General features: G+C 47.4%; 1 protein-coding gene across 1 annotated transcript in view; it reads left to right on the top strand.

Annotated features, from left to right (window-relative positions):
* The first annotated feature begins 810 nt into the window (after positions 1–810).
* The window catches only part of LOC124016310 (collagen alpha-1(I) chain-like), a 21,168-nt gene continuing 688 nt past the window's right edge, over positions 811–21,290 (top strand). Inside the window, 49 exon segments of the mRNA XM_046331860.1 lie at positions 811–1,032; positions 3,334–3,525; positions 4,049–4,071; positions 4,333–4,368; positions 5,531–5,623; positions 6,304–6,375; positions 6,896–6,940; positions 7,430–7,450; positions 7,452–7,484; positions 8,000–8,053; positions 8,222–8,275; positions 8,468–8,521; positions 8,760–8,813; positions 8,906–8,950; positions 9,106–9,159; positions 9,750–9,794; positions 9,971–10,024; positions 10,525–10,623; positions 10,749–10,793; positions 10,944–11,042; positions 11,188–11,241; positions 11,439–11,522; positions 11,524–11,547; positions 12,262–12,315; positions 12,481–12,579; positions 12,808–12,861; positions 12,995–13,093; positions 13,447–13,554; positions 13,846–13,899; positions 14,015–14,068; positions 14,305–14,349; positions 14,587–14,793; positions 15,013–15,174; positions 15,492–15,545; positions 15,807–15,914; positions 16,132–16,185; positions 16,321–16,374; positions 16,745–16,906; positions 17,066–17,173; positions 17,477–17,638; positions 17,822–17,929; positions 18,195–18,248; positions 18,366–18,473; positions 18,760–18,813; positions 18,952–19,059; positions 19,165–19,447; positions 19,686–19,876; positions 20,011–20,253; positions 20,662–21,290. The exon segment at positions 20,662–21,290 is cut by the window's right edge and continues 688 nt beyond it. Coding sequence (XP_046187816.1) covers positions 951–1,032; positions 3,334–3,525; positions 4,049–4,071; positions 4,333–4,368; positions 5,531–5,623; positions 6,304–6,375; positions 6,896–6,940; positions 7,430–7,450; positions 7,452–7,484; positions 8,000–8,053; positions 8,222–8,275; positions 8,468–8,521; positions 8,760–8,813; positions 8,906–8,950; positions 9,106–9,159; positions 9,750–9,794; positions 9,971–10,024; positions 10,525–10,623; positions 10,749–10,793; positions 10,944–11,042; positions 11,188–11,241; positions 11,439–11,522; positions 11,524–11,547; positions 12,262–12,315; positions 12,481–12,579; positions 12,808–12,861; positions 12,995–13,093; positions 13,447–13,554; positions 13,846–13,899; positions 14,015–14,068; positions 14,305–14,349; positions 14,587–14,793; positions 15,013–15,174; positions 15,492–15,545; positions 15,807–15,914; positions 16,132–16,185; positions 16,321–16,374; positions 16,745–16,906; positions 17,066–17,173; positions 17,477–17,638; positions 17,822–17,929; positions 18,195–18,248; positions 18,366–18,473; positions 18,760–18,813; positions 18,952–19,059; positions 19,165–19,447; positions 19,686–19,876; positions 20,011–20,253; positions 20,662–20,808 — 4,350 coding nt within the window. The 5' untranslated portion in view covers positions 811–950 and the 3' untranslated portion in view covers positions 20,809–21,290.

Below are 21,290 nucleotides of genomic sequence, written 5' to 3'. Positions count from 1 at the left end.
GCCATCCTTTCATCAAATCAAGATCCTTATCGATACGATTGGCTGACATGCAATAAGTTATCGAAAGCCTGCACACCTCTCCCAATATGATCGGTCATAGAACTTCAAACCACGTTTACTACAAAAACTAATATAGTCTTAGGAATACATTCGATAGTCTCTCACATCTGGTTTCAATCGAGGAGCAATTTCACCTTAAACAAAAATGTAGGCAAACGTTTCCGATGGCTATATTTCGATCAGAAATATCCTAGGCCGAGACACAGATGTGCAGGCCTGCTAAGCAACAGCCAATTCATCCCCACAGAATAATAAAATGGCAACGAAACCACAGCTCCTGAGGGAACAGTGCATTTGCCCAATGTAGTGTCCACGTTGATGTGGCACCTTTTACTCGTAAAAGTAAGACTGTGCTACAACTGCAAAACATTCAATATTGACAACAAAATAACATCTGCCTGGAAACACACAAGTGGGGCAAGGAACATAATTTAAGTCCCTTTCCTGTGCACAGCTCGTTTCTATTTAATTGCAACCCTGAAGAATCTACCGACAGCTAGCTATCCGGGCCCTCCTCGCCAATAGACTATTGGATGTCGTCTGTCTAAGCCGGGATAGGGGATGGTTTTTTACAAAACCTCCACCTTTTCTAAAAAATATCAAGTTTCCTGAGACTTTAAGGTGAAAAATGTGTCTACGACACCTCCTTTCCACTGATGGAAGGAGGGACTTTTTTTAAATGAACATGAGCATGCTGGTGTGGCCAGCACCTCCCCAAAAGTTTGGAATATAAAAGGCAGGGCAAAAAGTTTCTATAGACAGTAGGGAGTTTTCTGCGGGGTCTGGATTGGAAATACAGAGGACTGGACCCTACTTGTATGATTGGAGTCTAACGGAAAAAAATAACTTCCCCCCTCGCCTCAAAGAGTCTACATGTCTAATATTTAGACATGTTCAGCTTTGTGGATATTCGGTTAGCGCTGTTGCTCAGCGCAACAGTGCTTTTGGCAAGAGGACAAGGCGAGGACGATCGTAAGTGTCAATTTTGAGTCTATCCTTGCCTCTGGTATCTATTGTCTTAACGAAGTTGATATGGAAAGACTGGGTTGAAGGAGAAAGGTGGTTTTATAGGAAAAGGGTTTGGTGATGACTGAGCCATTCCGATTCATGTGCAAATTAGGATACATTTCTATTCTTTATCTGTGGTAAATGTTTATTGACTGGTTAACTGTTCTTTTTTTGTGTGGGATTCATAAGCATAGCCTACCTCTTGCAGCTTGAGAAGAGTGTATGCACATCATTGCTTGTGGGCCTTCTCACGCTTGATTGCGCGTGCCTTTGGAACGAGTTGGTACAGGTTCCAAGGCTTTCTCTTCCACTCGTTATTTGATGCCCTGGAGGTACATTTTAACAGCTGGAAATATTTGAACGCATGTAAGGGATAGAGGGGAAGGCTACAAGGCATGCCAACTCTGTGCCCATTGGTTTGAGTGGAATTGAATGGGCCTGTATGGCTCAACAGTCTGGAAGTAAAGGATAAAGTTATTCAGTTGGTTATGGAGGAATAATTCATAGCCTGAGGCTAAATGTCAGCCATGTAGAAAAGGAACAGGGTCAATCCTGAACGATGGTAATCTGGAACCTCGAGTTTTTCTAAATGGAATATATCCTAGTATACAGTCATTCATCACAGGTAGACTATATTTGTACTTTTGTGGAAAGAATACAGTGACCTACACGTTGAAGGAGAGGACAAAGCATCATCGTGCGCAACTTCCTTTGAATAGTTTCAAGCTCAGTTATTTGGCATAGGTTGCTACTTACAAAAAGTGTATTCAAAATAGAGATAAAGTATAAGAACCTAAATGCATTACCTATAGACAAACTACATAAAATCCGTTTTAAATTATTGGCTGTATGGTGTCACCCTACACTTGAGTATAGGGTTTCTAGTTGCATCTGGGGCGTACAGATGTGCAAATTCACTCTACGGCCCTGTAGCGCCACCATGTGGTTCTGAAATGCAACTCCACCAACATTTCAACGTTTTCGATGCGCCCCCTACCATTCCATTTCATTTTTTTTTAAATAATTGAAAACACATTCAGACTGCGGAAACTTTCCACTGAGGTATAAACGCTGGTGGTTGCCAAACCGATAGTTTTCAGCAGCGTTTGGATGACAGCATTGACAACGTGGACCTTTTCCACTGACTGTTTCGCCCTCTACAGTCAAATTGTAGCAACTCCTGTGGACCAACATTGCTGGTTTGGACACAGGCAGTCGGGCCAACGGCTAAACGAAGACCACAAATTCGCCACCAATATAATATTGGCTATTTAGGCCGAGTTCAAGCTCAAAACACATTTTCAGAGGTAGTCAAGCCTGATGATTATACTACAAAGCCGGATCAATTAGTTAGCCATCTAACTTTAATAAAATAAACAAATACTTATTAATTTTCTTAATAATGCAGAAAAGCAATAAATTATTTCAGAATTTTTAGGCAAGTTATCCGGGTAACTAATTGATACTACTTTGTAGTATACCCCTCAGGGCTTACTATTTTGCGGATGGGTATAATTTGTCGAAAGTTAAAACAGGAATCTGTTCCAAAAACAGGATGCCAAAAGACAACGCATACAAAGTAGCATGATCCATTCACTTAGCTAACTAGCTGCCGAATAGGCATCATCTCACCACGTAGCTTATTTCTTCATGTTTGTCCATAGGCTACCAGAGTGAGGACAGACATTTTTCGGAATAAACATACGGAGTGAAAACGTTGTTTGTTGGCAACCTTGTTATTTACGACGTTTTTGAAACATATTCCTTTTGGAACGTACCACAAATTATACCCACCCCTATTTTACATTTCAAAAATATTTGTCAACATAAATGTAGGAAATAGACTTCACTTTAATCTTTTTCCAGGCCTTCTGCCCTGTTGTTCATTCCAATCAAGGCATTACAAATACATGTGTCATTTAGCGCAGCTTTTCTTAACTCCAGTCCATGAGTACCACCGACAGCACACATTTTTGTTGTTTCCGCTGACAAACTCACATGAATGAACTTGATTAATGTTAGTTGACAAGTTGAATCAGATGAGCTCGTCTGGGGCTACAACGAAAAGGCGTACTGCGGAGGTAATCAAGGACTGGAGTTAGGGAACGCTGATTGAGCAGACACTCTTATCCAGAGCGACTTGGTGAGTACATACATTTTCGTATGCATCACCTGGTCAAGGTGTCATCACATGGGCATCCGTGCCTTATAGGTCGACATTGAAGGCAAGCGTTCTAAACTATTTCATCTCTGCATCTTTCTCAGGCACCGCCGGCAGCTGTACGTTGGACGGTCAATTCTACAACGACAGAGATGTCTGGAAACCCGAGCCATGCCAGATCTGCGTGTGCGATAGCGGCACCGTCATGTGCGACGAAGTTATCTGCGAGGACACATCCGACTGCCCCAATCCAGTGATCCCCCACGACGAATGCTGCCCCATCTGCCCCGACGACGGTACGCCGATTTCCTCCCGACGCAACGTTCACGAAGTTTACCTTACAGGCGCAGGCACTCTCAGAATCAGTTTTGACATGTTTTTCGAGGCCTCAGAGGGACTGTTGGGCTTGTACTTTTAAGGGGTTCGACAGCATTTTATGGATGGCCAACGAGGAATAAACTTGGATTTACCTTTATTCTAATCACATCAGTCATTTTTCCCCCTTTTCCTCCGAAATGGGATGGGATACTATTCAGTGCTTCAGGCACATTTAATGTGCATGCCCAGTCTGGTGCCACTGCCACCTCCTAACTACCTTTGGCCTTCCTTTCAACTTTGACCCAGTCTCAAATTGGGACTTTGTGTACATCTTCACTAGGCCTAGTTCAGACATTGTCATCCCCTATTAGTTCTAAATCTAATAACATTGGCCTTACGTACAATTTAAATGCACCCCATAAATATTTTTATTTGTTTACTGTTCAGACTATTTCAGATATTTCACATTTTAATCTAATTGTTGTTTTTCTGCTACCATAGGCTTCCAGGAGCCAAAGGTTGAGGTAAATATGAAATTATGATCCTTATTGTTATTAACTATTAGATAAGGCTATTATAATTAGATTAGCTATTATTGTTAAAGTTTAAAGTGTACTTTTACATGTATTTTTAAAAATTTATTTTAATTGTTGATTCATTATAAATGCATCATTGCAACAAAACTATTTTATCTTGCACTGCAAAACTAGTAAGGCCACGGCACAATAAGAACCACATCTTCAAGTGCAACCATAACCTAATGCTGCTATTTCCCCGTCAAATAGGGACCCCAGGGTGATCGTGGAGCCAAGGGAGAGCCAGTACGTTTCACTTCCTTATTCCTAGCATGCTTTTGTATTCACTTCCTGTCGGGCCAAAACCTAACAAACATGAGATGCGTGCAAAACGTTAAAAGTCACAGCCCTTTCACTAATCCTCCATTGATAGAGGTGTGTGGAGGTTAAAGGTTTGCACCTATATCCCAAAGGTTAGGATTTGGCCCTTATGTTTCTGGTGTCTTTTTTGGACTTGCGTGCCTCTTGTCTCAGTTTTAAAGGACAGCATCTTGCACACATCACTCATAATGACTGTTGTACTAGCTCGTTAGTACTCATAGCAGAGTTTTGGCCCATAAGATATTAGCTATAGATTCCGTTTTTTAATGTTGGTAATGTCTGACATGAGGTTAGATTATAATCGAAAGCAATGGATAAACCTGTACATCCAGAGTCTTTGGAGTTTACCAGTGGAGCTAATTGGCGAAATAGTCGACCACCATCTTCCTTCTTTAAATCTCAATTCATGTTTTTCCAATGGGTATAGATGTTTTACTTTCATCCAAGCCCAACCTGTCTAGATACCCATTTGGTGACTAGTATTTTGAGATATGTGTGGATTTGTATTGGGCCACCAGCATATGCAGGTATATTGTGCATTCATTGAACTAGAAGTACAATTTCTTGAATAGTTCTACTCCATTTCAAATGAAGAATAATGTGGTGCTCACAATATCTGCGACAGTGACTGGTTGGGCCCTAACCAAGTACTTGAAGTGGGTACAGTGTGGTGTTCCAATCTGCATGACTTAAGGGACTTGGGATTGTCTTGTAACTGAGACCATGCGTGTCATTTCATCTCCGATCCATTGGACGGATGGACGGACTGACAAACAGACTGGTAGATAATTATACGGTTGGAGGAACAAAGAGATAGATTGATGTATGGAAGGACAGGTAGATAACTGGACTAATGTCCAAGTGATCTGAAGGTATTACAGGTATGACCCATCAATTTGCTTGGATTATACTAGGGGCCTATATGCCTCGAGTTCACCCCAAACCCTAGGCCCTATGTTAGCTTTTCCCTTGTCACTCTTCACTGATGCCTTATCCCCCATAGATAACAACGAAGCCCTTTTCCCTGTTCACTGACTACTGCTACAGTTCATCACTAACCAGCTTCTCTCTCTCGTCTCTACTGCAGGGACCTGCTGGTTTCCCCGGCAACGATGGTATTCCCGGCCAGCCCGGCCTTCCTGGACCCCCAGGCCCCCCTGGACCCCCTGGTCTTGGCGGAGTAAGTATAGCACTGACCCAGAGTCAGCTTTGACCCAGGTCAAATGGTTAAAAGGTTATGTGTTTTACAGAGGAAACTGATCCTAGATCAGAGATTAGGGGCAGCTTCTGTTGGGGGTTAGTAACTTAGATTTAAAGAAAGTAGAGAAAGTGGCTAAGTCTGACAGCTGGGTGGAGAACACACCAACACCCTCTTATGATGTCACATATCTTACCCTCACTGATCTCCATGTAGTCTGGACAGGCTGCAAATACAGTGTTTGCACAGTGAATACAACAGGAACTATTGTGCTATTCTTTTCAGAATGGAAATCTCCAAATCATAATGATAAACCTCCCAAAAGAGTAGAGGCAAGAGCACGGGAGGTGTGGTGCTAAGCTATCCTGGTTAGAGCGCAGTGCAGTCTTTATTTCAGCACCAGGGCAGGTGGACAGCGCCCAGCCAGGAGTGGACAGGGAGGTAATGCCTAACACAGCTAGGAAACGCCAGAGAGGTAGTCACCCTGTAGATATGTAATGGATATGAACAGATCTGTCATTGATATGGACAGGCCTAGTGCCTTGCATTCTCTAGCCGGGTTAGGCCCATCCATATACTCGTATGTCGAGATCACTGTATTGTTCTCATGATTCCCAATACTGACTGACTGTAACACATCTCTACCTTGTGTCTCCCTATAGAACTTCTCCCCTCAGATGTCTGGTGGTTTTGATGAGAAGAGCGGCGGTGGCATGTCCATGCCCGGCCCCATGGTACGGACATACAACTACACAGAGCCTGTTGGCCTAGTTGCATCACTGACTCGCGGTATCTGTTTTGTGTATAGACACTACCAAAAAAAACTATGGCCATGGGAGATTTTTGCTCAGCAGAAGTCCTGCAAATTGGCCTCTGTGGTACTCCATATGTCACAACAAATACTATCCCATAAAAATCTTATGTACTTCCATATTCCATAAACGACTAGCACCACGCATTACATGTTTGAGATATCTGCATAAACTTTGTCACTTCAATAATAGCATCAATTCCCCTGTTACCACTGTGTAGATGTCTTCAAAGGTTACTGATGCCACTATTCTAATATCACTCTTCATGGTGCGACTGTTGGGCATTAGAATGTATACTTTGGGAGGACTTTTAACCCTCGCCCACCCAACCTTTGGTTGATCCTTTGGTCAGTTGGCTCCTTCTCAAAGATAAATTCTAATGGGAAGACTGATGTGATTGGTCAATAATTTACTGAACGTTTCTTTGCCTTTTGATTGACAGGGCCCCATGGGTCCCCGTGGTCCCCCAGGACCTCCTGGCTCAAGTGTAAGTATCCCTTCCCTTTGTGTTCTAGCTGTTTAAGTGACATTTGTCATGTAGGGGAAAAGACCTCGAGTCAAAGGTTATAAAAAAAGAGGTCCGTTTATGACTAGGTGAATTGCATGATGGGAGTTGAAGTCGCTTTCAAGTTGTTTAATTGTAGGCGTGTGTGTTTTTTAAGCATATATGGCTGTATGTTAATTTGGTTTAATTTGATAGGTTCCTGACCATTTCTATTTAGTATCTGTTAAGTTCTTGTCATTTTATTTTTCAGTTTAGTAAGCTGCTAGTCTGTCATTGGCTTTATTTAGTTGACTATTTGTATTGATTTTTTTTTTTACATTCAGTTTCAGTCTTCGATAACTATAATGACCGTGGGAATGTTTTACCCACAGGACTTATTGCCCGTTGTCAAAAAAACTAAACCATGTTTTTTTTGGAGGGGGGGTGAATGAACATCAAAGTCTGACATTATCTCTTTGTCTCCCCCTATAGGGACCTCAGGGTTTCACTGGCCCCCCCTGGTGAGCCTGGTGAGGCTGGTTCTTCTGTGAGTATCTCGTTCTGGAATATTCCAGAAAATGACACGCCACCACCTCAGTATCTGAATCCCTCATAAACACACACTTTGAGCTAAATTCTACACCATATTCTGCAAGGCAATATAATGCCAAAAAGCATAAAAATAGCTCAACATACAATAACTACACTTTAAAAAAACTACTAAACCACATTACCTGCTGCATATGTCTTGCTCTATCCTGATGCTTGGAATGGAGTCAACTAAGGTCACAGGGTCACCAATGTATGTTGGTGACCCAATGTATGTTATTGTCCCCCCCACACACACACACACAACATAGACCCCCATTACCACCTTCCAATAGTATTTTGATTTCACTACCTATTAGGTAATCAAGTTTCCAGATGAATGACAAATGATCCAGGATTATTGCCATTACTGACAAATTGTAATAATATTTCTACAATAACAGTATCTCTCTCTCTCGCACACACACACACACATACACACAACCTTCTCACCCAGTGGTTTATCTCTTACAGGGTCCCATGGGCCCCCGTGGTCCTGCTGGTCCCCCTGGCAAGAACGGAGATGATGTAAGTCACCAAGATATCCATAACTAAAATTGACCTATGTCCCAGGACAATTTCTGGGTAAGATATTCATAAAGGGGATGGATTTGGATCATTGTTTATTCCTCACCTTGTCTCCTCCTCTCCATCCCACTCCTTCCTTCCTTCCTACCCTCCTCTACTCCCATCCAGGGTGAGTCTGGCAAGCCTGGTCGCCCCGGTGAGCGTGGAGCTTCCGGCCCACAGGTGAGTCACAATGTCATTCTAATGTCACTCCATACTCCATCCATACACTCACTCTAGAACGTTAGTCACAAGAGCAATAGCACCTAATAGTCAGACACCATGAGACATCTCATATCCTTCAAGGAATGTTAAGCCATCAACTGCACTGATAACATGTCCCGTTATCTTTTTTTCCTCTCTCTCTCTCTCCAGGGAGCTCGTGGATTCCCCGGAACCCCCGGCCTTCCCGGCATCAAGGGACACAGAGTGAGTCACCGCACCCCCAAACTGTCTTGGTAGAACTTGCTCTCCAGAACAGATCCAGGATCAAATAAACGTCTCCATGCCTAACCTTAATCATGGAAGGGGATTGCACGCTAAACTGATCTTGGACCAGTGTCTGGTGGCAACATCAGCCTATACTTCCCAAATAGCAGCAGTACAATCTGCCCTGTTTTCCTCTCCTCTAATATTGTCCTCCATCTCGCTCTACTTCCTTCTCTAGGGATTCAGCGGTCTTGACGGAGCTAAGGGAGAGTCTGGCCCTGCTGGACCCAAGGTGAGGCCCCTTCTCGTCCATCTCCCCTGCTAATGTAGAAATCACACATAATTCCCCTCGCTTCACTGACCTGTCCGTTTGTCCGTCCTCAGGGAGAGGGTGGCGCATCCGGGGAGAACGGAGCCGCTGGAGCCATGGTGAGTCCCACCCTCCATTTTAGTCAACAGTCCTACACCAGAAAATGAGTGTAGAGAGAAGATCACATTCATTTTTAGCATTCTGCAATACAGTAGCAATGTGTGAATGGCAGCCATGATGACTTACCGTGCCAATATCTGTCCCTCTCTTTTAGGGACCCCGTGGTCTGCCTGGTGAGAGAGGCCGTGCTGGTCCCAACGGAGCTGCTGTAAGTCAACCCCAAAACCACCCCCAGGAACCAGCGGTGGAACAAGTTCCCAATTGTCATACTTGAGTAAAAGTCAAGATACTTTAAAGTATTTTGACTTAAGTACTTTACACCACCCCCTGTAACCATAAACAAGGGGTGCACTATCACCATCACAACATAGTTCTGAGAGACACTATTCCTGTAGCTCAAGGGTCATCGCGTTTCCCAAGCGTTTTGCATATATTTAAGATGTTTATTGATCAGTCCAGGGCTAATTTGTTGGAAACAACCATTCTTACGCTCTGTCAGCAAAAGGCCTCACAACCTGATTTACTTGAATGCCCTATATTGTGGAACATAAGCCTTGTACAGCCTTGTATACTGGCCTCAGTAGGAAGCCATATTTCACATCTTCTTACAACTCAGTGTGCCAGTTATTTAGTTTTACAGTGTCATGTTGGATTCTGACATGGAAGGGTCAGCCATTTTGCTCGTTCACAATTGATGTTTATAGTTCAGCCATATTGGAATTGGACCCTGAAGGGGTGATGGCTAGTTGCATCTGACCCTGTTGTGCCTCTCTCTCTCTTTGTATCTCTCTCCTGCAGGGTGCTCGTGGTAACGATGGTGCTGCTGGTGCTGCTGGTCCTCCTGTAAGTACTGACGGCAGCTATCTATTCACACATAAACAGTACACAACCATCAACAGAAACATATTGGTACACAAGCACACTTATGCAGTATTCATCATTTAGACTGTAACTCAATCCTCTCTCTCTCTCTCTCTCTCTCTCTCTCTCTCTCTCTCTCTCTTTTTCTCGTATTCTAGGGCCCCACTGGCCCCGCTGGTGCCCCTGGTTTCCCCGGTGGCCCTGGAGCCAAGGTAAGATGTCAACTTGCACCTATCCCTGTTCACACACCTGTATACCTCCTACCTTCTTACTGTCTATCCTCCACCCTCTACCCTCACCTCTAGCTCTTTCCCAGGGGGCAGTATTTGGAGAGGTAGATGAGATAAAAACATACATTTCATCCATTCTAGCACAAAAAAAAGGCGGCTAACTACATCGGCCCCAAGTGACGAATCATCCTCTTTCTTTTATAGAACAGCTGTTGGGTTGGTGCTTATCTGAAGGATGACGCCTACAGGGGTCATGTGGGGTCAGAGGTCACATTGATTTATATGGGGTCATTGAATGGCAGCATAGTACAGTACTAACATAAGGAAGTACTAGGGAGTACGGTAGTACAGTACTAGTACAGTAGTACTTAATTGGTAGCAGTAGTACTACTAGAGTAGTACTTGTGTAGGGTAGCACTTAGGGTAGTACTAGTACAATATTAGTTCCAGGTTCTTGCCCTGACCTATCTTCACCCCAACAGGGAGAGGTTGGTGCCCAGGGAGCTCGTGGTGGCGAGGGACCCCAGGGATCCCGTGGAGAGGCTGGTAACCCCGGACCCGCTGGCGCTGCTGGCCCCGCTGTGAGTCTCAGCTCTAGAAACCTCTAGTGAAATACACCTCTGGGCTGCGTTGGAGACTTTAAGTTACATTTGTTGTCCCTGTGAGAGACGTTCCCCTCTAACCCGTTGGTTTGTATCTCTTGTAGGGAAACAACGGTGCTGACGGAAACCCCGGTACCAAGGGTGCCCCTGTAAGTAGACACCTCACCTCATTCCTCAGTGAACTAGCCATTTTAGTTGTCATTGGTTTGTCTATTTGCCAATATTGTTGTCACTGACTGGTCACTCAGTGATGATGAATCCAGGAAGTATAATGATTGTCTCTCTGCTTCCTCCTCCAGGGTTCTTCTGGTATTGCTGGTGCTCCTGGCTTCCCTGGACCCCGTGGACCCCCCGGACCCCAGGGTGCTGGTGGAGCTCCCGGACCCAAGGGTAACACTGTAAGTCCAGCTCTCTCTGACTTCCATCACTAGATATTGTACAAAAAATGTCAAATAATTATATGTTATCTTAATTTATATTGATGTTATAACTTGGTCAGAATGCACAGACCATTGAGTGTGGATTCTGATTTCTTCAACCTAGGGTGAGGTTGGTGCTAATGGAGCCAAAGGAGAGGCTGGTGCTAAGGGAGAGTCTGTAAGTACACCTTTTTACTTCCTCTTTGGTCAAATACGATCCACCAAGTCACCCATAGCACGTACTCTGTCCGCACATGCTCAGTCAGCAGTCCGTACGTGTTTGAACTCTACCACTGTACTGATCCACATCTCAGCACAATGCCTTGCCACCCTCCATTTCTCTGACCTTCATCTTGTTTCTTCTCCATTACCCAGGGCCCCGCTGGAGTCCAGGGACCCGCCGGCCCTGCTGGTGAGGAAGGCAAGCGAGGAGGCCGTGGTGAGCCCGGTGGTGCTGGTGCCCGTGGAGCCCCCCGGCGAGCGCGTAAGTAACCCAGATAGTCACAGTGTCCCCTCTTCACCATACTGTTCTCCTGTCCTTTACATGTAGGCGCCCCCCCCCCTCCCCTTCTCTTTAGGAGAGAGAGAGGAGGAAGGTATGCTATAATAACGGAAATAGCCCGGTGTTAGAATCTGTTGACCAATATCTCCTTTTCACTGTCATCCTATCTCCTACTTTTAGAATAGTACCCCCCCCCCCCCCTCACTAAACTGTGTTGTAGTCCTCCAAATCTAAAATACTCTTGCTCCACTGTCTTCCTATTCCGAAGAACCACCATTGCGTTACTGCCTCATACCCATCAAAATGATATGATTTGAACCATCCAATATAATGCTTTAAATCAACTATAGGAACTGGGTCAGTAGGAGAGTGCTGTACAAGAACTTGGGCATTTAGTCTTTTTATACATTGCTTACTTCCTCACAGTACAGCTAGTATTGGCACATGCATACACAATGATGATATCTATATCACTATTCCATCGCATAAATAATCACATTGACTTATCTCTTTTTGGAACCAATAGCTAGCTCATTACCTAATTTGGCCACCAGAGGGCTGTGATTGCTGAGCAGTAATGTAATGTTACTGAATGGCTGTGTTATGGTACTGAGGTAGCAGGAATGTTGTGGTACTGACGGGAGTGACAGACAGTGTTGTGGTATTGACCTGTGTTGTGTTTGTCGCCCCCTACAGGGTGCCCCTGGTAGCCGTGGTTTCCCTGGTTCTGATGGAGCTTCTGGCCCCAAGGTGACTACACACATATACCTGGAACATACACACATGTTCAAATGTATATACCACAGTTCACCTCCAAACGTTGCTACATGCTATGGCCAATAGCTAAGTATAGCAAACTCCTCTCTCCACCCTTCTCTTTCCATCTCTCTCTCTCTCTCTCTCCCTCCATAATAGGGTGGCCCTGGTGAGCGTGGTGGTGCCGGAGTTGCTGGAGCTAAGGGTAACACTGGTGAGCCTGGCCGCAACGGCGAGCCTGGTATGCCTGGATCCAAGGTGAGTTAGACAGGGGACCGGTCTCAGATCACAGGACCTTTTCGTTATACTTTATCATTGTTGGATAACTATTCAACGACTAATAGATACTATAAACATGAAACCAATATATTCATGTTAATATGACATGTCAAGATGTGTATGCTGCCTATGTTATGTGCTTATGTAACGGTTGTTATGCGCCTGACCTTTGCCCTCTCACCTTTGCTGCCCCCCCCCCATCTCTAGGGTATGACTGGTAGCCCTGGCAGCCCCGGCCCCGATGGCAAGACTGGCCCCTCTGTAAGTTCCTCAGCTACAGATTCATCTGACCCTCACGACACCAATTCAACGACACTGAAAGACACTGGTGACCTATGGCTACTTCCACCGATTATCACTGTGGTCACTGACTCTCTGCCCTCTCCTGTGACAGGGTGCCGGTGGTCAAGATGGTCGCCCCGGACCTCCCGGCCCCGTTGGAGCCAGAGGCCAGCCCGGAGTCATGGGATTCCCCGGACCTAAGGGAGCCGCAGTGAGTAACCCTTCTCTCTCATGCTGCTCTTATTCGGGCACAATCATTTACGGGCTAATTTGAGAAATGAGATCTGAAATTGAGAGGTAACCCAATGTATACAGTGGAGGCTGTTGAGGGGAGGAAGGCTTATAATAATGGCGGTGGAATGGAGTCAATGGAATGGTATCAAACATATGTGGTTGATAACATTCCATTGACTCCATTCCAGCCATTCCTATGAGCCGTTCTCACCTCATCAGCCTTCACTACAATGTATGACATAGTTGTCCATAGCCTAAAACCTAGGTTTTAGTATACAGAATTGCTGTCTGATGGGAAATGAGCTAATGGGTATTTGTCTTCCCCTGTAGGGTGAGGGTGGCAAGCCTGGTGAGAGAGGAGTCATGGGACCCGGTGGCGCTGTTGGCGCTCCCGGCAAGGATGGTGATGTTGGTGCTCCTGGTGCTCCCGGTGTTGCCGTAAGTACACCTCCACTCTCCAGCATCCCACAATGCTTCACTCCCATTCTCCCCAAAGCTTTGAGGACAACATTCTTCAGCATTACCCGCGCTGTGTCACACTTGCACACAAACAAACACTGTCACTAATACAAGCCAGCATGGAATCTCCTAGGCGACTGCAAAACCACTCAGTTTGTGTTTCCTTACATGTTATGGGGGTAACCCCATCACAACCAAGGTGTAGCACCCACCATTAAGCCGGTCACACTGATTTTCCTAACCGACTCTTCTCCTCCTTCTCCTCCTCAGGGACCTTCTGGAGAACGAGGCGAGCAGGGAGCCGGTGGCCCCCCTGGATTCCAGGTACAGCACTGAACTATGGGAAATGATCAGCACCTGACCAATCGTAGACCCCCTCCTACTTCAGGACCTCTGACCCTTGCCTCACCTGTCTCTCACTTGTCTCTTTGTATAACAGGGACTGCCAGGACCCCAAGGCGCTATTGGTGAGACTGGAAAGCCCGGAGAGCAGGTAAGAATACTACAGGACTGCAGCACCTTTGGTGGAGTCTCCCGCTGCCCCATGCCTTGTCCTTGCTACTCATCACTACATGACACTTGACTTCCTGTCAAGATTTGGGACTTGACGCAGCTGAACATTGAGCACCACAAATGCAGATTTCAAATCTCTAGTCGTAGTCTCTAATATCTTCTCACTCTCTCTCGCTCGCTCTCGCTCTCGCTCTCGCTCTCTCTCTCTCTCTCTAGGGTCTTCCCGGTGAGGGTGGTGCCCCTGGTGCCGCTGGATCCAGAGTGAGTATCCCAGAATAATAATGGCATCACTTCCTGGGTGATGGACTGCTACAGCTACACTGTGGCCTAGCGACTTAGCCAAGCAAGGCAACGGCTAACAGCTGAAGCAGCAACAGACTAGCACCCAGCTGACCCAGGCTAAAGACATTAGCATTGGCATCGATGACATCCTTCACCTTGTATACACGTGATGCTCCAGAGCCAAAGCTGATGCCCTCTCTTCTCTCCGTACCCCAGGGTGACAGAGGTTTCCCCGGTGAGCGTGGTGCCCCTGGCCCATCTGGACCCGCTGGTGCCCGTGGCTCTCCAGGCTCTGCTGGTAACGATGGTGGTAAGGGAGAGGCTGGTGCCGCAGGTGCCCCCGGTGGCCAAGGACCCCCTGGCCTGCAGGGAATGCCCGGAGAGCGTGGTGCTGGTGGTCTGCCAGGCCTGAAGGGAGACAGAGTGAGTACCGGTGTCCCACCCTTCACTTATCATCCTCCATGCCCAAATGCATGTTCATCAGTGGGCCTCGACTTCATACTTCTGTGGCACTCCGATCCATCCAAACTCCCACTTGCATTAACAGTGGACTTGACTGAGTCCAGATAAAGCTCTCCTCCGTCTCTGTATCTGCATAACCCACAGCTTACAGTACTAATTCAGCTGCTCTTGTGTCGACAGGGTGACCAAGGAGTCAAGGGTGCTGAGGGTGCCAGTGGTAAGGATGGCGTCCGTGGTATGACTGGCCCCATTGGACCCAACGGCCCTGCTGGATCTCCTGGTGACAAGGGAGAGACTGGCGCTCCTGGACCTGGTGGACCCTCTGGTGCCCGTGGTGCACCTGTGAGTACCTCCGCCCACCCGGTTCCCACCTCGCCACAGACATGACACAAAAAAATAGCTCCCCGTGCATCCACGCCACAGGCCTCTCTCTATGGGAGTCAGTCTTGAAGCTTCAAATAGAGACCACGTCGCCACAATGCACGAAGAAAAGCTTAAATGGTGCCCGGAACGTACCGAGCACCAAAGCAATAAAGCATGAAACTTAAGTAGAAATTAAAGGTGTATAGAAGAGAGAACTGACCCACACTCATATGATGCTTGTCCCCGACCTTTAACACACCCCTGACCTGACTAACCCTAACCTTCTCCTCTCCCAGGGTGAGCGCGGTGAGTCTGGCGCCCCTGGACCCGCTGGATTCGCTGGGCCTCCTGTAAGTACACACACACACCTCTTTACCTGTCCTCAATTCACACAGAAATTGTCCTCAATTCACACAGAAATCAGTTGCCAATTAAAACGGACGGCGGGTGTCAATCAAGATGACGACTCGCAACATCTTGCACACTATGGCGATTCTAAATTGATTTCATTGGCATTAAATGAGACAGGCTTCTCTTACCATAGCAGCCAGTCTAGATGAACCGCCACACTAATCTGCTCTGCATTCACTCAATTACTTCTTCTCCTTCAGGGTGGTGACGGTCAGCCTGGTGCTAAGGGAGAGGCTGGAGATAACGGTGCCAAGGGTGACAGTGGTGCTCAGGGACCCGCTGGACCTACAGGAGCCCCTGGACCTCAGGTATAACACGTGGGACTGACCACTGGGTACCCACCCTGGACCATCTTCAATGGTCCTCTGTAGCTCAATTGGTAGAGCATGGCAGTTGCAATGCCAGGCTAGTGGGTTTCGATTCCCGGGATGACCCATATGTAAAATGTGTGCATTAGTACATCGTATTACAGAGGTGTTTGTATTGCTCTTGCTTACGGACTGAAGCACTGCTGTATCCACACAGGGTCCCGCTGGAAACACCGGAGCTAAGGGCGCCCGTGGTGCTGCTGGTCCCCCTGTAAGTAGCTTTGTATCTTATCCTCCCAGCATCCTCTCATCTGTCTGACTGTAAAAGATGGCGTTTGTAAAGTAGTATCATGCTTCCCAATCTGATACAACTAGGTTGACCAGTGCCTCTCTTTTCTCTCCGTAGGGTGCCACTGGTTTCCCCGGTGCTGCTGGTAGAGTTGGACCTCCTGGCCCATCTGTAAGTAATTCTTTCTCCACCATTCACACTGAACCATGCCCATCCTCCATCAGTATGCCAGTCAATACCTTGGCTGTGGCCATAGGTTCCAGATTCAACCATAGGCTAACACTAAGCAAGCGAACGGCTCGATGACAGCTTAAAACAGCAATCCCACAATACAACAGCACAACTGTCAAGACAACTTTTATTGTGCAACCAACCCAAGACACAACGGCATTGCCTGATGCCCAAACAAGCATCTAGCTAGGCGTTAGCTTAGCATGTAGCTGATCACAATATGGTCATTGATAACAGCCATTGATACTGGTGTATTCGGTCAACTTCGGGCCGAATCTCATACTCAACCATCCTCTCCTCTTTCTTTCAGGGTAACAACGGACCCCCCGGACCCCCAGGCCCTGGTGGAAAGGAAGGACAGAAGGGTAACCGTGGTGAGACTGGCCCCGCCGGTCGTCCTGGTGAGCTCGGCGCTGCCGGACCCCCTGGTGCCCAGGGAGAGAAGGGACAGCCTGGTGGAGATGGTCCCAATGTAAGTATCCCTTTTTCTGGGGGGACCCCTACACTGACAAGCCAGAACAATACGAATACTCCTTTTGGAGTACACCTGTAACACACGCCGCTGGAGTTTAGATCTGACGCTTTAGAAAAGGGACGCCTCGATGACCTATTCTCTCTTTCTCTTCTACAGGGACCCTCTGGAACTCCCGGACCTCAGGGTATCGGTGGACAGCGTGGTATTGTTGGTCTGCCCGGACAGAGAGGCGAACGCGGTTTCCCCGGCCTCGCCGGACAACTGGTCAGTGACGTAGAGAGCTAGTTGTCGAACTTCATTGTAAATGCCGTTAGGCTTTTGCAGAGGAGACCCAAGTTCATGGTGGAGATCCCTAGTTTTTCAATAAGGCAGTGATTGGATAGTCTACAAGCCTGCCGCAATGATGCTAAAGGCCCTCTGTGCTATCTCTGCCAAGATGGCGGCCGACAAGTGCAACGCTCTTGCAGTAGCTTATTCATACAGTTGAGTCGCCATTGCTCTACTTCAGTCGTGGTTACTCTCGTGTTGTGGTTGAGATCTAACCCTGTTCTCTGTTTCCTGCTTTAGGGAGAGCCTGGCAAGCAGGGACCTGGTGGCCCCTCTGGTGAGCGTGGACCCCCCGGACCCATGGGACCCCCTGGACTGGCTGGAGCACCTGGTGAGTCTGGTCGCGAGGGAACTCCTGGTAACGAGGGATCTTCTGGTCGCGATGGTGCTGCTGGACCCAAGGTGAGAGCTCTGCTCATACACATGTCCTCAAGACAGATTCAACCCTTCACTTTGGGAACCATCCTGTTTACACGACTACTTGCATGGCTGAAATAGGCATCACATACTGTAATGTATTGGGATCATGTCCAGGAGGCTGATCTTCTCTTGGCCCGTCTCTGTTCCTCTTTGTCCTGCCTATAGGGAGAGCGTGGTGAGTCTGGTGCCGCTGGTGCTTCCGGTGCCCCCGGACCCCCTGGTGCCCCTGGACCCGTTGGCCCTGCTGGAAAGTCTGGTGACCGTGGAGAGTCTGTAAGTGTCCAGATCCTCCACCATTACTCCCTTAGACTGACGAGGAATACATCACTGGGCGGCAATTCAGACTTGATAATGTTGGGAGACCTTACTGCATGTTAAACTGTTGTAGCCTCAAAATGGCCGCCTATTGCAAACTAGTTAAGGCTGTAGAAGGGGTTGAGGGCTTTGTTTGTAGTGCTGTTAGAATACAGCATATGCCATGCCAGTTGGGATTATCAATGGAATTGATTGTCATAATCTCTTTCTCTCTCTCCTTCAGGGTCCTGCTGGCCCCGCTGGTATTGCTGGCCCTGCTGGTCCCCGTGGCTCATCAGTACGTGTATACTCCATCACAGACTCATAAAACCATCACGAGGAACACAATATCCGCTCTTCCACTCTGAGTCTGAGGAAAGGGTATACTGAACACACCTGTCCCTTTCTCACCCAGGGACCCGCTGGAGCTCGTGGAGACAAGGGAGAGGCTGGCGAGGCTGGAGAGAGAGGCATGAAGGGACATAGAGGATTCACTGGCATGCAGGGACCCTCTGGCCCCTCTGTGAGTACCCCTGCTGATTACACATTGACAATAATAACGACACACACGGGACTCCAGCAGAAACAAGGGAAATGGCTACCCTTGATCCTCATGCAGTACACCATAAATGGCTAGATTCGGACATGCCCGCAAAAGGCACAGGGGAAGAGATATTTCTGCATGAAGCCGAGAGATCACAAAACCTAGCAAGTGGGTGGGTGGGGTTGGGGGGTTAAAAATCAACCTTCTCCCTGTAATATTGTTGTTTGATATAACAGGCACCTAAATCTATTGTTTCTGCCCATAGGGACCATCTGGAGAGTCAGGACCTGCTGGAGCCTCTGGCCCCGCTGGACCTAGAGTGAGTATGACCCACATTACGACAGTGGTCACACAACTATCAGCACAGCAACGTTCCGACTGTGGATCACTTCTCTGGTGACAACATGACGTGGATAGTCCACACTGTCGTATTAAGCTATGGCTCTCCCTACACTAGGGACCTTCTGGATCTGCTGGTGCCGCCGGTAAGGATGGTATGAGCGGTCTGCCCGGCCCCATCGGACCTCCCGGACCCCGTGGTCGCTCTGGAGAGATGGGACCCTCTGTAAGTCACATCAACCACTTCAAAATCCATATATTTTGATCCTTGTACTCCTCTTATTCTTCTTTACATCCTATCTTGGTTGGCCTTTGCTTCCTCCACATATAGGGACCCCCTGGCCCTCCCGGTCCCCCTGGCCCCCCCGGACCTCCCGGCGGTGGATTCGACATGGGCTTCATTGCTCAGCCCGCTCAGGAGAAGGCCCCCGATCCCTTCCGTCACTTCCGCGCCGACGACGCCAACGTGATGCGCGACCGCGACCTGGAGGTTGACACCACTCTCAAGAGCCTGAGCCAGCAGATTGAGAACATCCGCTCTCCCGAGGGCACCAAGAAGAACCCCGCCCGCACCTGCAGAGACCTGAAGATGTGCCACCCCGACTGGAAGAGCGGTGAGTCATAGACCCACTCTGGACTACAGTTGCTCGCTCCTCGTTAGTCAAGAAATTGCTTGGCTTTGAGGAAAGCATGGAGCTGTATTGGTTCTGTCAAGCTTTAGCATAGGGTGTAAAGACGTCTTCAGTAGACACATGCTCTTTGAGTTTCTGGTGAGTCTTGCTGTCCGTGTAGTCTCTTAACAACAACAATCACATTGGATGTTCTTGACGCGATCCAATCTCCTCCATGTAGGCGAGTACTGGATCGACCCCGACCAGGGCTGCACCCAGGACGCCATCAAGGTTTACTGCAACATGGAGACCGGCGAGACCTGCGTCTACCCCACCGAGGCAGAAATCCCCAAGAAGAGCTGGTACACCAGCAAGAACATCAAGGAGAAGAAGCACGTCTGGTTCGGCGAGGCAATGACCGATGGCTTCCAGGTGAGAACCTCGGATCCACAAACTGGGCTTGTTGAGAAAAGAGGGCCATAATCGCACCATTCTCTGGGATGATGAGTCCTTGACGCTAACTCCAAATCCATGCTAACTCCATCTCTTTCACCTCTCCCCTACAGTTCGAGTATGGCAGCGAGGGTTCCAGCGCTCAGGATGTTAACATCCAGCTGACCTTCCTGCGCCTTATGGCCACTGAGGCCAGCCAGAACATCACATACCACTGCAAGAACAGCATCGCCTACATGGACCAGCAGTCCGGCAACCTCAAGAAGTCCCTGCTGCTCCAGGGCTCCAACGAGATCGAGATCAGAGCCGAGGGCAACAGCCGCTTCACATACAGCGTCACCGAGGACGGCTGCACGGTGAGTCCTCCTTCCTCCTGTTACACACAGCAGAGAGTATCTTAGCCAGTGTCCGCTCAGGAACTTCTCTAGAAAGAATCCTTCCTCTCGGGAATGGTTCAAGAGAGAATTCTCTCCTCTTGAAGAGGTAGTTGATGTAAGACTGTGGGTATGAGCAGCAGTAATCTTGTCAAGGTGAAATTGTAAAGGGCTTTTGGGATTATGGTGTTGGCATAGGACAAGCAGATGAGGGATTAATGTGAGGGGCTTTGTGATAGTATCTGAGATGTTATTCCTCATAACTCTGTATTTCCAGGAGCCATCTTTTGAAAGGGTAAATGGGGGGGGGCAGGGAATGATTTCAATTGATCAGGAAATGCAACCTATGGATTCTGATTGTGCCGTTTTCATCTCATTTTCTCATCACAGTCGCACACCGGTGCATGGGGCAAGACAGTCATCGACTACAAGACAACGAAAACATCCCGTCTGCCTATTATTGACATCGCTCCTATGGACGTTGGTGCACCCAATCAGGAATTTGGCATTGAAGTTGGCCCAGTCTGCTTCTTGTAAAAAAGAAATCTGGACTTGAAATTGTTTGTGTATGTTTTTTTTCTAGCAGTCATCCCTCTCAACCTTTTTCTATGCATTTACAAAAAAAAACTAGAGTTTCATTTGGCTGTTCAAATGGTCCACTTGCTTAAAAACTGCACTTCTGAAGACAGTGGTTGTGTGTCATCAAGCTTTTTTGGGACCACTATTACCACCACCATCAACACCGAGGACACTTTAGAAGACTCAATGGTTTTACTGGCAAAAAGAAAATAATATATACTTGTAAAGTGTAAAATCCCCCCTGGAGTTTGACAGAAAAAAACATCCCAGATACAGGTGACTTTTTTTTACCACTGCGGAAGGACAATGAAAAAGAAAATAAAATGCTTTGTACCACTTTCAGGTGATGTCAAATAAATCTTAAAAATGACAGTGAAGTGTCTTGTTGTTGTACTCACCTGTAGAAGCAGTTGTTCCTTCTGAAGTCACACGAAAGCAGC

This window comes from Oncorhynchus gorbuscha, linkage group LG26 (genome assembly GCF_021184085.1).
Source record: "Oncorhynchus gorbuscha isolate QuinsamMale2020 ecotype Even-year linkage group LG26, OgorEven_v1.0, whole genome shotgun sequence".
NCBI lineage: Eukaryota > Metazoa > Chordata > Actinopteri > Salmoniformes > Salmonidae > Oncorhynchus > Oncorhynchus gorbuscha.
This window is presented reverse-complemented; position numbering and strand designations above follow the sequence as displayed.